Source organism: Diceros bicornis, chromosome 36, assembly GCF_020826845.1.
Source record: "Diceros bicornis minor isolate mBicDic1 chromosome 36, mDicBic1.mat.cur, whole genome shotgun sequence".
NCBI lineage: Eukaryota > Metazoa > Chordata > Mammalia > Perissodactyla > Rhinocerotidae > Diceros > Diceros bicornis.
The window spans coordinates 32,023,134-32,036,386 of record NC_080775.1 but is presented as its reverse complement, the minus strand read 5'-3'; the positions used below and the strand labels follow the sequence as shown (position 1 = coordinate 32,036,386).

Below are 13,253 nucleotides of genomic sequence, written 5' to 3'. Positions count from 1 at the left end.
CAACCTTATTTTTCCACTGTTCAAACTTGGAAGAGAGAATTTATACCTATATACCAATATAAAAATGCTAAGATTGAAGAAAGATCTATCCCCAAATTTCAGATATTATAAATACCTTCAGGATCTCAAAAAGGCTGCCCTTGTTAGAAACTAACTTTGCATGCATAATTAATTTGAGCACCACATTCCTACTTCACAACCAGAAGAGAAATTGAATTCAGGTGTTTGGTGAACATATGGGGGATTTACTGTGAATTTATGACCTGTGGTTTGAGTGTAAAACCCTAAGATACTTGCTGATAAAACTTAGTGAAGCTTGTGCAGAGGAGCTATTTTTATTTGTAGTTTGGTAATTGATACATTTCTTGGTTTAACCCTCCCACCCTTTCCCCCATTCCTCATAAATCTCCCAGCCTGCGAGAGGGAGCCACAATAGAAAGCCCCAGCCTTCTTAGCTAGGTTGCTCTAATGCTTACCTAACCTGAAAGTTCAGGGTTCGCTTTTCCATGGCATTTTATTCTGTTCCCTCCTTTTCCCTTTAATTTAGCAATTTATGCTTCTTCAGGTGACAGGAGGCAAACCCATACACAGTGGGAGGACGTGCTCTAGGCTCCTCTAAGAGAAGCAAAAGCTTTCACAGAGGGGTGACACCACTTATTCTGTTTTAAGAAAGCAAAAGTGGAGGCACAGTGTAGCCATCATTAAAATTTAGGCAACAAATTCATTGCCATTTAGAGGATGTCTCCCCGAGAATGAGCACACTTTACGGGAGAGGAACCTGCCACACACACCCCTGCTAGGAATATCTCTCTGCTTCTCTGTCTGTACCTAGGATTTTACAAAGAATGCTCCTGATTTGAGTGTCAAGAAAGAAATCACATGGCGATTGCTCCATTTTAACATACAGGGTGTAATGGGTTTAATGAGAAACCTGTATTTGCTCACTCATTTACAGCAATTAAGAACTCAGTGCTGACATCTGTAGATTATAACTATTTGGCGATTACAAGATCAGGTATATTTTATGAAATTGCTAATCAGTATAGAAAAGTACCTCAGTGAGAAGAACGCTGTTCACCTGTAGTCTCTGCATGCACTCAGTTCCTGGTAGCTGTCCTATCATCCCTTTTTAGTTCAGTGACATTTCTTCCCCCAATGCTTTAGCCGTCCCTGTTCAAGAACTTGTTTATATCCACTTTATCATGCTGACAATCTGTCTGTTTTGAAAGGATTACAACTCTGTACATCCGTGCATGACATCACAGTCAGACATTGCTTAATGATCTGAGACGCCTGTGGTCATTGCTGGCTGCCTGTTTACGAAGCTATGTGACAGGTCTGCCCTACATATGTTTTTTGCTGTGTCACTTTTTGCCGACTCCAGTCCTGGTGTCTGTTTTAAGTGACATCTATGAAGTAGCTGAATTTTAGAAGTGCCACTGGTACAAATAAAGGGACCGAAAGTTTTTCCTTTCTTAAGATTCGAGAAGAATTAGGGAATTGGGCAATGAAGGGGAAGCTGCTCTGCTTTTTCTTCAATGAAAATGTTTCGAACAATAATAGTACTCTTGAAGTGTAGGTTGTTTACATATTGGACTGGATCTTTAGTCTTTCCATTTGTGTAACTACCAAAGAAGTCAATCAAGACATCATTTCCCTTAAATAAGAGAACTAAAACCCAGGAACCTCCTGTGAAGATTGAGTTGTTACCCAAAGACATCATCCAGGCTTAGAAAAGTCCAAGTTCAGGAACGCAGGATCTGGGAGTGGAAATGAATGAAGTCCTGGAAGCTTTAACTTGCTGTCTTCTCCTTTCTAAGTGTGCTGGGATGCAGGCCATAATGCTGTTTCAGAAGTCTTGCCGTGGAATCCCAGCATCAGGAAGATGATAGCACTTGGAAGCCCTGGCAGGTGGAGGAGAAAGAGTTCCTGAAGTGGGCAGTTAGCAGACTCGCGTGTTTTTCTTCCCTGGTGTGTGCGTGGAGTACCCCAGGGGAGTGATGGAAATACATGAACAGGGGAAAGCTTCGAGGGTGGAGTAGCATTATTTCCAAGATCTCAGATATAATTTGGAAATTGACTTTTGTATTTTTTTGATTGGGAAAAGAATAATGCCCTTTTGCATCCCCAATAATTGGGTGCCAAGTGCAGGTGTGAAATTCACTAGCATTTGGAATAGAATTTTGTACTTAGGCCAAAAAATAAATTGTTAGGGCTGAGAAGTAGATCGCAGAAATGAAAAGGCTAAAGATATAAGCTGATATGTTTAAAAAAATCTTCACTGTGTACCTATCCTTTTGTAAATTGGTGATGAGAAGGACATCTGCTAAGTCCTGGACCCTTGGCAAACTAAGTAAAACCAGTTTTAATCAGGAATATCTCCTTGTGAGTTGTGCGCAGACCCCAGCAAGTCACCAGTCTCTGCCAGAAAGAAACTAGGAGTGAGCCCTTGAGTACACTTTACCGAATGACCTGGTTGGTAGGTCTATTTTCACCACGCTCCGGGAAAACACCCAAATTGCTGCTTTGGTCTCATGAGGGCTGATTTTCAGAGATAACAGAACCAGAGTGGGGTGTTTTGGGTGAAGTGATGGAGAGGTTGACAAGGGAGTCACCCTAAGCAATTAGATAGATTTCCACGGGGCATTCCTGGCTATCTACTGGTGTTGAGTGGAAAACACGTTGGATTGGTTTCATGTGTTAAGATCTGGCACTTACCATTTTTCAGTGACATCTTCTTCGATAGTATTTACTTTGTGCACTTTTTCTCAGAGACCAGAACTTTGGAGTGACTAACATATAAATGATAGTGGTAAAGCTCATTCATAAAATATGATTCCTCTCTTTTATTCTGCTCTGCTAACCAACACGCTTTTGCAACGGGCAATATTTGTTTGGTTGCAACTATAGGCAGGGCATACTAGGCCACTTTATTTCATTTAACAAGTATGTACAACGCCCCGTAACATTGTTTAAGGTGATGTGGTGGGGGGGTGTGTTAAGAGCGGAAGGTTTAGGGAGCTTGTTATCTTTTGTTGCCAGTGGAACACAAAAGAGCAGACCCACCATGCAGTCACATTTCCAACCCCTATTTGCATCACGTCTACTGTCATCCTATTGGCCAAACCAAGTCGCACGGTCAAGGCCAGTGTCAATGGGTATTAGTTTCTGTGGCTGCATAGCACATTAACACAGACTTAGCAGCTTGAAGCACACACATTTATTATGTCGTTTTTTGTCGGTCTGGAGTCTGGCGACGGCTGAGCTGAATCCTCTGCTCAGGGTCTCATCTAGGTGCAGTGAAGGTGTCAGCCAGGCTGGGTTCTCACTTGGAGGCTCCACTAGAGAAGGGCCCACTTCCCTGCTCCTGGAGTTGTTGGCAGCATTCTGCTCTTTGCAGTTGTAGGATTCGTGGCAGTCTTTTTCAAAGCCAGAAAAGAGAGAGATGGACTAGCAAGATGGACTAGCAAGATGGACACTGCATTCTTATGTAATCACATGAATGTAATCCTATACATTCCTTGACCTTTGCTGCCGTTCATTGGATAGACGCAGGTCACAGGCCCTGCCCTGTGGGAGATCACACAAAGGTGTGAATACCAGGAGGCAGGGCTCGTGGGGCCACCTTAAAGTCTGTCTGTCACAAATCTTTGCTGAAGAATTTACCCTGCCACAGGACATGACATACAAACTATATACATGTTAAGTGGTTGTGATGAAGGCATAAACTTAAGAAAGAGAAACACACATGTAAGTTCTGTAAATACTGTAAAACAGTATTTGGGTCGGAGGACAATTATTATTGAAGAATTGAAAGGAAAAAATGAACATGGGCTGGAGTAGTTAGGAAAGGCTTCAAGAAGTAGAATTTGGTTTCCTTGACTTACTGGTGGAATTGGAAAGATGGAAAGAAAAGGAGAGGGTATTCCAGAAAGAAAGATATGAGCAAATTTACCTTCCTCTCTTCTTTAGTAGCTTCTCTTCTCTTGTACTAGCCATTATAATCCTCTCCCCTTCTGAGCACCAGGGAAAGCCTGCCTTGACACAGTCCTTCCCTGCTGTCTACCTTCTCTCTTCCCTTCTGTTTTGCTCTTTCTTCTATGGGAAGGATCGTGTATAGCAAGATGATACCTCCTTGTTAAAAAAAAATGAGTGTGGTTCTCCCTTCCACTGAATTATGGATCTTAAAGCTATGCCCTCTATTCTAGTTTTCCAGATTTCCTTCGCATAATTAAAAATGCAAATGTTAAAGTATTTTTAGTCCATAAAGAATTAATCAGTCACATCACAAACTCCTCTCTCTCAGCGCATGCTGGCCTGAAAGACAGGTCAGAACTCAAGCCTGAGGGCAGCATAGATCGGAAGGAGCAGACCATTTAGGAGAGACAAGACCATATGAACAATATACGATTGTCAGTTTTTTAATATTTGGGACGGTAACTAGGGGACCACTGGCCTTATCTTGGTGCAGTGAAAGTAAATAGCCTAGAAAAGCAACATATAAAATAGACAGCATTTGCAGAATATAAAGTAGAGGTTGTAAGCTAGCAGGCAACAGACCTGTTTTGTTTTTGTTTTTGTTTTTTTTTGGCTCACCTAGGATGAAAAAATAAAATAAGCCAACATTTAAAATTTGGAGAGAAAAACTATTTCTGACTTCTCTTAAAAAAAAAAATTAGAAGGCAACACAGACCCACATCCCTTCAGGGCAACAATCCACTGGAACCAAGTAAGGGCCCCCACTTTCTAGATCACATATATTACTCCCATTTGTCACAGAACGTACATGGGTGCTTGCAGTGCAGTGGGGCCTTTTCACTCTTTAGTTAATTGCTCTGCAGGCAGTAGAATTTGTCCCAACTATGAAGCCTGCAGGCATTGTTTTCAAAGTATTGTCATAGAGCACTTGCAGTGCTTTTGAATAGATGCAGGTTTCTGGGCCCTGCACTGGACTGACTGAATCGGAAGATCATATCAAGGTGAGTATCAGCATTTTTTAACCAGCACTCTGGATGATGATTCTCGTGTACGCGATGTGTATTCATGAGAACCACTGTTATAAAGTTTCTTTTCTCCCTCACTGTTCCTGAGGAGTGGTTGGCTTGGCATGCCTGTGGAGTGCAGGTGCAGGACAGGCTCCAGTGCTCACCTGCCTATAAGATCGTTGCTAGTCAGCATGAATTGGCATTTTCAGCTACTTTTGCTGGTGAAGCACAATACAATCATCCATTCTGAAAGTTCTAAAGTTTAGTACATTGTGTGATCTACCTTTGACAGGAGAGGGTACAATCTCCATTGTAATCATGGATGGGAAAGATTTGAGTTGCATATAATTCAGGGTTACATTACGCATGCCAGGTTAGGAATCTCCATAGTGTGTGATCCAAAGCACTCTTTCTTAATCTGGTCAGAAAAAATCCCAGATCATTACTGAATGGAAACCAACCCTCTTCAAGTAGTTTAAAAAAAAAATACACACACATAGACACATGCACACACATACATATATACCTGTATGTGTTTAAAAGCAAGTTCCAGTTGGGCTACAAATACCCATGTGAAGGGGAGGCTAAGTATTTGTGTTGGATTTAAACTGTCCTATGTCTATCTGTGGATTTTTTACACAAAAAGCATCTCTATAATTCCCCTCCTCATCTCTCCTTTCTGTGGACTATCAGTAAATTATGATTTACTGACTCCTCATTAAGAGTTTTATTGTCTCACCCATCTGATCAACTTAGGTGGTATCTTCATTATATTCCTCACAAAAAATAATGAGCAACTCTAAGCTGTCAATGAACCTAAATATAAGTTGATTGGGGTGTGTAAGGATTAGCCACAATGCTGATGACTATTTAAAATTTCCTTTAGTTTTCTTGGCAGAAGAGCTAACCAAGAACTTTAGAAGACCAAATATGAGTTGTTGGCCCATTATAGACTGGCCTAAGAAGCAGAACTGAGCAGTTGCAATGGTTTCATCTCTTGAAGCCAGGATTTCACCTTCAGACTGCCAACTGTTGTTCCCCAAGGATGCTTGATGGTCTTCCAGTCTTTGGAAGTCATCATTCATCATGAAAACCATCATGAAGTTTTCCAACTTCAGCCTTGGAGTGGCGTTGTCGCCTTAGGCATGTCGGGCAGCTTTCTCTAGAGCGTAGAAGAAAGGAGCGAGAAAAAGAAGATGAAACAGTGGTCTCACCAGCTGCTCAGATTTGGAAATAAGGGCAACAGTGACTTCCAGAACTTGTCTTATACTATGAGAAACATTCAGGTCACCAGAATTTAAAATTAAGGACACAGGGTCAACATCCCTTGTTGGGAGATTGCACTTCCAATTAATCGCAAATAGTAAGAGGTCAGTTTTCATCAGTGGTTTGGGCTGCATGAACCTAATCATTATGGGATTAAAACTGTCTATGCTACATGAAAATAATAGAGAAATATTTCTAGTTAGACTTGTAAAATACTTTGTCGGTCAAGCCTCCCACAATCCTCCTGTTAAAAGCTATGAAGTATGTCACAGCTGGAAAGATAGCAGTGAGATAAATGAATGTTCACTTTCCTATCTCTTTGTCTTAGGAATCTGACTATCCTCATACCTACACCATCACACAGAGAGTAAGGAGTTCTATAGATTGGGCGTTACATGGGGAAACTATTATTGAAAATTTCTGTGTTCAAAAATATAAGATGCTGTCTCTATAATATTTTTAAAAGCCTGTGGGAATAACAACCTGCCTGGCTTAAAAGTATGGAGGGGGAGTTTTGAAGCTGTACCCATACGTGGACTGAAGGCTCATGCTGTCAAGTAGCACATTTTACAGACCCATTAACATTTAATGTTCTCAGGCAGATCAGTTCAAAAGATTTGTCAGAAGAAGAATGAAGGGAAGACAAGCTTTTATTGACTGGAAAAATAATCAAATTGAATGTATTGACAACATATTTCAGAAGCTCTAATGAAATTGATAGAAACATAAAGGTGACAGGGATCCACCCAGTAGATTAAATGATGAAAGACTATCCCATATTCTTGGAAGATATTAATATTGTGGTCCTATACATGAACATTTTCAATTTGAGATTTTTAAGCCTTTGGAATTCTTCAGAATATGTGGAATTATATGAAGACATATGTTAGTCTGAGAATTTTATATACTCTACTATGACAGACTTTCTCTTTCCACGCTGCCTCTCACAAATCACATTACCCAGGGGAGTGTGCAGCCAAAGAACCCACATACACACAGAGTAACCAGGGCAACGTGTTTTCAATGAAGAGCCCTGCTCTTCCTAATAGCTTACAGCTTCCCATTCTGCTAGCAGCTTGGAGGGTATATATGGTAAATATAAGACTTGGTTCTTGTCCTCAAGAAGTCTGAGGTTGTGTTGGGGAGACGGTATATGCTAATGTGCTTGAACAGCGTTCCTGAGAAGATGCAACTTAGTGCTCAGGGAATGGAGCAGATCAGAAGTGCGTGAGATTTAAGATCGATTTAACTTTGGTCATCGCTATTACTCTTGCAGAATACTGTTTTTAGAATTTGTATGATTTTGTAAAGGAGGGGCTTTGGAATCTGATATGCATTTTACTAAGTGATACAATATGGCATAGTGAAATGAGGGCTGGACTAGAGGCCAGAAAAATCTGGATTCTAGTCTCACTTTCTCCCCTGGGCGGCTGGGAGACTTGATTCAAACAAGTCACTTATCTTCTTTGAATGTCAGTTTCTACATCTGTGTGTGTGTGTGTGTGTGTGTGTGTGTGTGTGTGTGTGTGTGTAATCCTGCTTTCTGCGCCTAACTTATAAGCTTTTTGTGAAGATAAAGCAAAATTCAATGCTATAAAATAGAAGTCAGCATTATTATTAACCTACTGGTTAAATCAAACTATCACCAGAAGTTATTTTAAAAATGCTTTTCATTTCTATAGTTAATACTGTATGGTGTACTTAAAAATTTGCTGAGAGGATAGGTGTTAAATGTTCTTACCACAAAAAATAATAAATAAAGAGGGTAGGTGGAAACTTTTGGAGGTGAGGGATATGTTTATGGCACAGATTATGGTGATGGTTTCACGGGTGTATATTTATCTCCATACTCATCAAGTTGCATACATTAAATATGTACAGCTTTTTGTATGTCAATCATACCTTAATAAAGTGGTTTTAAAAGTGCAAAAAAAATGCTTTTCATTTATGCTGTGACAGTTGCATTTTTTGTATAGACCTCTGATAACTCATAAATAGAAACTTCATGTGATGGCATTATGAAAATGATACTGTACATTCGTGAGGCTATATTGTATGGTGTTATCTCATTTGATTGTTACAAGTATGATATTTAGACCAAAAGTGATTATTATGTCCACTTCATATATATAAAGAAACCGCAGCTCACAGGCAGTAAGTGCCTTAGTCTCAGAAGGCGGAGGAGCTGGGACTGGACCCTGGTTTTCTGACTTTTAATGCAATGTCCTCTCCAAAAAATTTTGCTGCCAACACCTTGCCAGATTACAGAAAGGAAATGAGGCTTTTAAACAACTGTGTAAAAAAGAAATGTCTGAAAATACTGCTCACCCTCTTAAATATCTGTCTGAAATAACTTCAGTAAGTCTTAATCATAAGAACAAAATTAAAACATATTTTAAATGCCCAGATATTGTTTGAAAAAATTCACTTCCTCTTAAACAGTGTCATTTCACAGCAAGCTGCCATTTTTTCCTAGCAACTGCAATTCACAGATTGTATTTCTGAAGGATGTTCATTGTTGCCCCTTCCCTCTTTTAGCAACAGATCAACTCCTAGCAACCACGATCGGATACAGCGTCTACGGCAAGAATTTCAGCAAGCAAAGCAGGATGAAGATGGAGAAGACCGAAGACGTACCTATAGCTTTGAACAACCCTGGGTGAGTGTTTGGTTCTTTGGCACAATGAATAGTCCCACAATTTCCCTGCGGTAAAAGCCACTAAGCAATGATCTCAGTCGTTTATGAAACGAGACAAGATGGAGCCAAATTCCTTTGACCTTTAACATACTGACCTTTCCCTCATTTCCATCTGGGTTTCATCATTGCTAATTTCATTTTATATCTTGTTGCACCATCTGTCCATTGCATAATAGGTTTCATTTGCCTTATGACAAGACATAGCAAAAGTATTCTTGCTCTCAACCATACATTTTTTTAAGGTTAGTAAATATTTTTGTATATACATTTTTCTCAGAATCAGAGCCAAAATAAATTAGTTCAGCACATGTCTATTCAGTATCTACTATACACAAAATGCAGAATTTAGTAATTCTGGATTCTTTGTTCTTCCTTATCCCCTTTGTGTGTTTGTTGAATCCCTTTGTTGATCTCCCTATATCCCTGTTTGAGTCCATCCTCCACATAGCCACCTCAGTGATCTTTCTGAAGTGAAACTTTGAGTGGCCTCTCAGTGCCCACAGATGAAGCCCAGATTCCACAGGGTGGTGTGCCAAACCTCCCCAGTCTGGCCCCAGACTTCTGCTCTGATCTCGTGTTTTGCCCAGGAGATGATGGCACTTCTGGGAACAGGAGGTGTTGGAATGGATTTGTGGATCTGAGATGATGGGAATTTTGAAGAATCTCTTTGGAAACTTGAGAGAGAGTCAATTAGGGATGAATAAGTAAGCTACTCGAGGTAGGAAAATCTAGCTGAGGGTATTAGTAGGTCCAATCAACATGTGACCATAGCCAACAATGCTTAGAGGACTGGGAACAGAAAAAACAATTTTTAGACTAATTCTGTGATAGAGATTGGCAAGGCAGACATGGCAGAAAGTCAAAGAAGGCACTCAAGAGTCCTGGGAGGATACTGGTGACGCATCACCCAGTCTGGGAAGGGTAGTAAGTACAGCTCGAGGAATGATTTCTCTGGTTGCCTGGGAGCACGCAAGAGAGGTCAGTAGTCTAGGGGTTGTAAAGCCTAGGAAGTTGTGGTCATGAGAACACATTTTTTGGAGTCCAGGATCTTGGAGGTGGCACAGTGTTAGATGACATTGAGGTCTAAGGCGTGCCATCCATGCATGTGAGTTACTGAAGTAGAGGAGCTTAGGGTCCAAAAAGTCAATGGGTTCAGTTCAAAGTGTTGGGAATATAATTACACTAGATATTTGGGAGAGTAGTGGCAGAAGGAAGAATGGTGTTAGGAAAGGCTTGACATGAAAAAATGATCCTGTTTTATTTGGGGAAGGGTAAACTTCCCAACTGACGTCGACCTGAGAGGTTGGTTATGTTGTAGGGAAGGAGAGAGAAGGGTGGAAATGAAGTAGGAGCCTTCAATGCTAGATTGAAAGTTTGAGGAAGGATGGTATCAGGACAGAACACTGGCCCACTAGCCAGCTGACCTGGCTCTCCAGGCCTCAGTTTTCTTAAAGAAAACTGTAACCACAACCTTTTGGTAGTAAACCAAAAGGGTCAGAATAGATGTAGTAAAGTCAGTTGTTAAACCCTTTGTTAAAACGAAAATTTAAGAGGAAACTGAGTGTGTAAAGTAAAGCAGGTGTGAGCAGAGCTCCCCGGGTTGAACACAGAGGCCTCTGTGGATGCAGGTAACTGCTGCCCTAGATTAGAGCTTCTCCAGGTGTGGCCACAGACCAGCAGCGTCGCATCACCTGGGAGCTTGTTATCGGTGCACATGCTTGGGCCCTGCCTCAGACCTACTAGATCTGAACCTCTATGCCTGGGCCCAGAAATCTGTATTTTAACAAGCCTTCCAAGTGGTTCTGAAACATGTTCAACTTCGAGAAGTGCTGCTCTAGAGTTTAGATCATCTCTGAAGTCCTTTTTGTTCCTAAAATCCAACACTCTTAATATACTCTACACAAAGCCAGAAACCTATAAGGTTTTTGATCTTAGGATTTAGTGACCAAATTGGAGTTGGTGGAAGGTTAATTTTGTGAATGAAAGGAGAACAAGGAGAAATGGGAGAAGCAGTACTAATTTGAAGGGCTTTATCTTAGTTCAGGTGGGGAAGATGGGGCCTCAGAACAGGCAATTGGCAATGGATCAGCATCCAGGAGTAACAACTCCTCATGAAATCAATCCTAGCCTGACTCTTGAGAGGTTATAACACAAGTTCAGCAGATTTAATATCTAAGAAAATCTCTAATTGTCTTCTGCAACAATATTACTATTAATGGTATTTTTAATAATGTAGTTTATTTTTCTAGATGATCAAGTAAATTGAGTCATTCCCATGTAGCAATATGATAGAATTATGTTAATGTACTTAATATGGTTTGCCATAATTGACTCTATCTATTCCTATTAGGTTTCTTAAGGCAGGATTCTTTTGTGATAAAGAATCGTGTAGTAAACATCCTTAACATATTTATATTATATTTGCACAAAAGGATTGAAAAGAGACATGAGTACAGTGACAGCCTGAAGGAGAAAACAGCAGCCACACATGGAAATAGTTCTCACACACAGTTCAGCCTGCAAAACCCCGTGTCCCTCACTCCGCAGGCTATACCATGGGGAGCAGCGTCATGCCATTTGACTTTACCGGGAATGTGGATTTCAAACCAGCATATTCTCAACATGTATTCTTTAATTAGTTATTTAAGGCATCAGATTTATTGAGTGCTTACTATGTTCTAGTCACTGTGTTTGGTGCTGGAGAACTAAGATCAGAAAGAGAGAAAGCCCTGAGAACTCTGCAATGGAGCTGATACAAAGGAAAGGAGGGCTTTGTAGTTTCTCATAGGGGTACGCATGGAGTATTAAGCATGGAGGGGCCATGCCCAGATCAGCTGTGGGTGGTCAGGAAAGGCTTGAAAGAACACCTCTTTGAAGTTGGAATATATTTTAAATATATCACTTTGAGAAACAGAGAAACATATCTTTGGGCACTAAGATTGATTGGATTTATTTCTGGTTGGTGACATTGTATCTACATGCAAGATTTCCAAGTTTATTTGAGGCTAAACAAGCATTTCCTACTTCTTAGCTCTAGATGTTTTTTACTGGGAGATGTGGAAATGATTTGATATCCATTTGGGTTTCTTTATAAGATTTTTTTTTTGAATCGGGGGGGTGAATAGGTTGGCATATGTTTCTATGTTCATGTTAGGAAAAATGTTCGAGAAAATCTTATACATTTAGAAACTCAGCTACTGAAGGTCGTAAGGCAAATTATTGTATATCAAAATGCCATAGCAACTTTAGACAGACAAGTTGGCTTGTATTATCATTTCCTGTAATGAGTGAGCAGGGAATTATTTGGATGACAGGCTGATTACCTCAGGAGTGGAATAATTGCCTAAATTGTGGGTCAGAAGTTGACCTTTTCTTTTTATTTATTTTTTTCATTTTCAAACAATCGGGATCTTGCTGTGTACTCCCCATTCTACTGATCATGTAAATGAACTTAAAGTGACTGTAATTCTACTTAGTGTATTAATTTTCATACCAATTGTCATTGTTGCCTTAATAAGAGCTGCTCAGTTGTTCAGAATGAAGCGTGGTCTATGGTTTTTATTATCTGTTTTACAAAATGAGCTATGAGTATCTTGGAATCTTTTTTTCTTTTCCCGTATGTGTTCTGACCTTGAAAGGTCACTGTGTTTGGAACAGATGAGACCATGATCTCCCCACTGGGATGGATTGTAATCATTTTAGTTTTAAGGAACCACAAACTTATCCTCAAGCTGTGTATACAACTTTGACCATATTAGTTGAAATTGTCATGCTTGTTAGAAATGCCCACACACCAAGTGCAACCAGATGTATCATATAGAAAAATATCCAAGCCAATTACTTTCCATACAGAGAGAGATGCTGCAGAAAATCCATCCAAGTAGCCCTTTTCAAGTCATCCATTTCTAAAATGTTCTCTCTAAACTCTGGCAGTACGGAATGCACCTGTTCCTGGGCTTTTGTTCAAAATAATGTTTGGGGCTGAGGGAGCTGATTTGTGGCACAAAAGGTCTTTGGATGAGCAGAGGCCCAGAAAATTTCCTTACCTCCATAATTGAAGTGAATTCTCTCCCAAGTTGAGTGAGAGTTGAAGAAGAAGAAGAAAAAACAAATTCTCCCCTACGTAGTGCCAGGTGCAACATAAATAAAGCAGCAAGTTGCTTTAAATCTTTCTTAAGATAATGGAACAATAGCTGAGGTGAGGGTTATTATCACAGAGCTCAGATATGGACAGGACTTAGTGTTGCTTTTAAAAGAATTAAATTGCAGGCCGCAGACGTAAGTACAGTATGCTGTTAAAACTT

The 13,253-nt window shown here is 40.2% G+C and overlaps 1 protein-coding gene across 14 annotated transcripts in view; it reads left to right on the top strand.

The window, feature by feature from the left end:
* Positions 1–13,253, top strand: part of PARD3 (par-3 family cell polarity regulator) — a 624,264-nt gene that overhangs the window by 597,572 nt on the left and 13,439 nt on the right. For all 14 annotated transcript variants that reach the window (XM_058532758.1, XM_058532762.1, XM_058532761.1 and 11 more), the window contains one exon: positions 8,790–8,910. In XM_058532758.1, the coding sequence (XP_058388741.1) occupies positions 8,790–8,910 (121 nt within the window). The remainder of the gene's footprint in view (positions 1–8,789; positions 8,911–13,253) is intronic.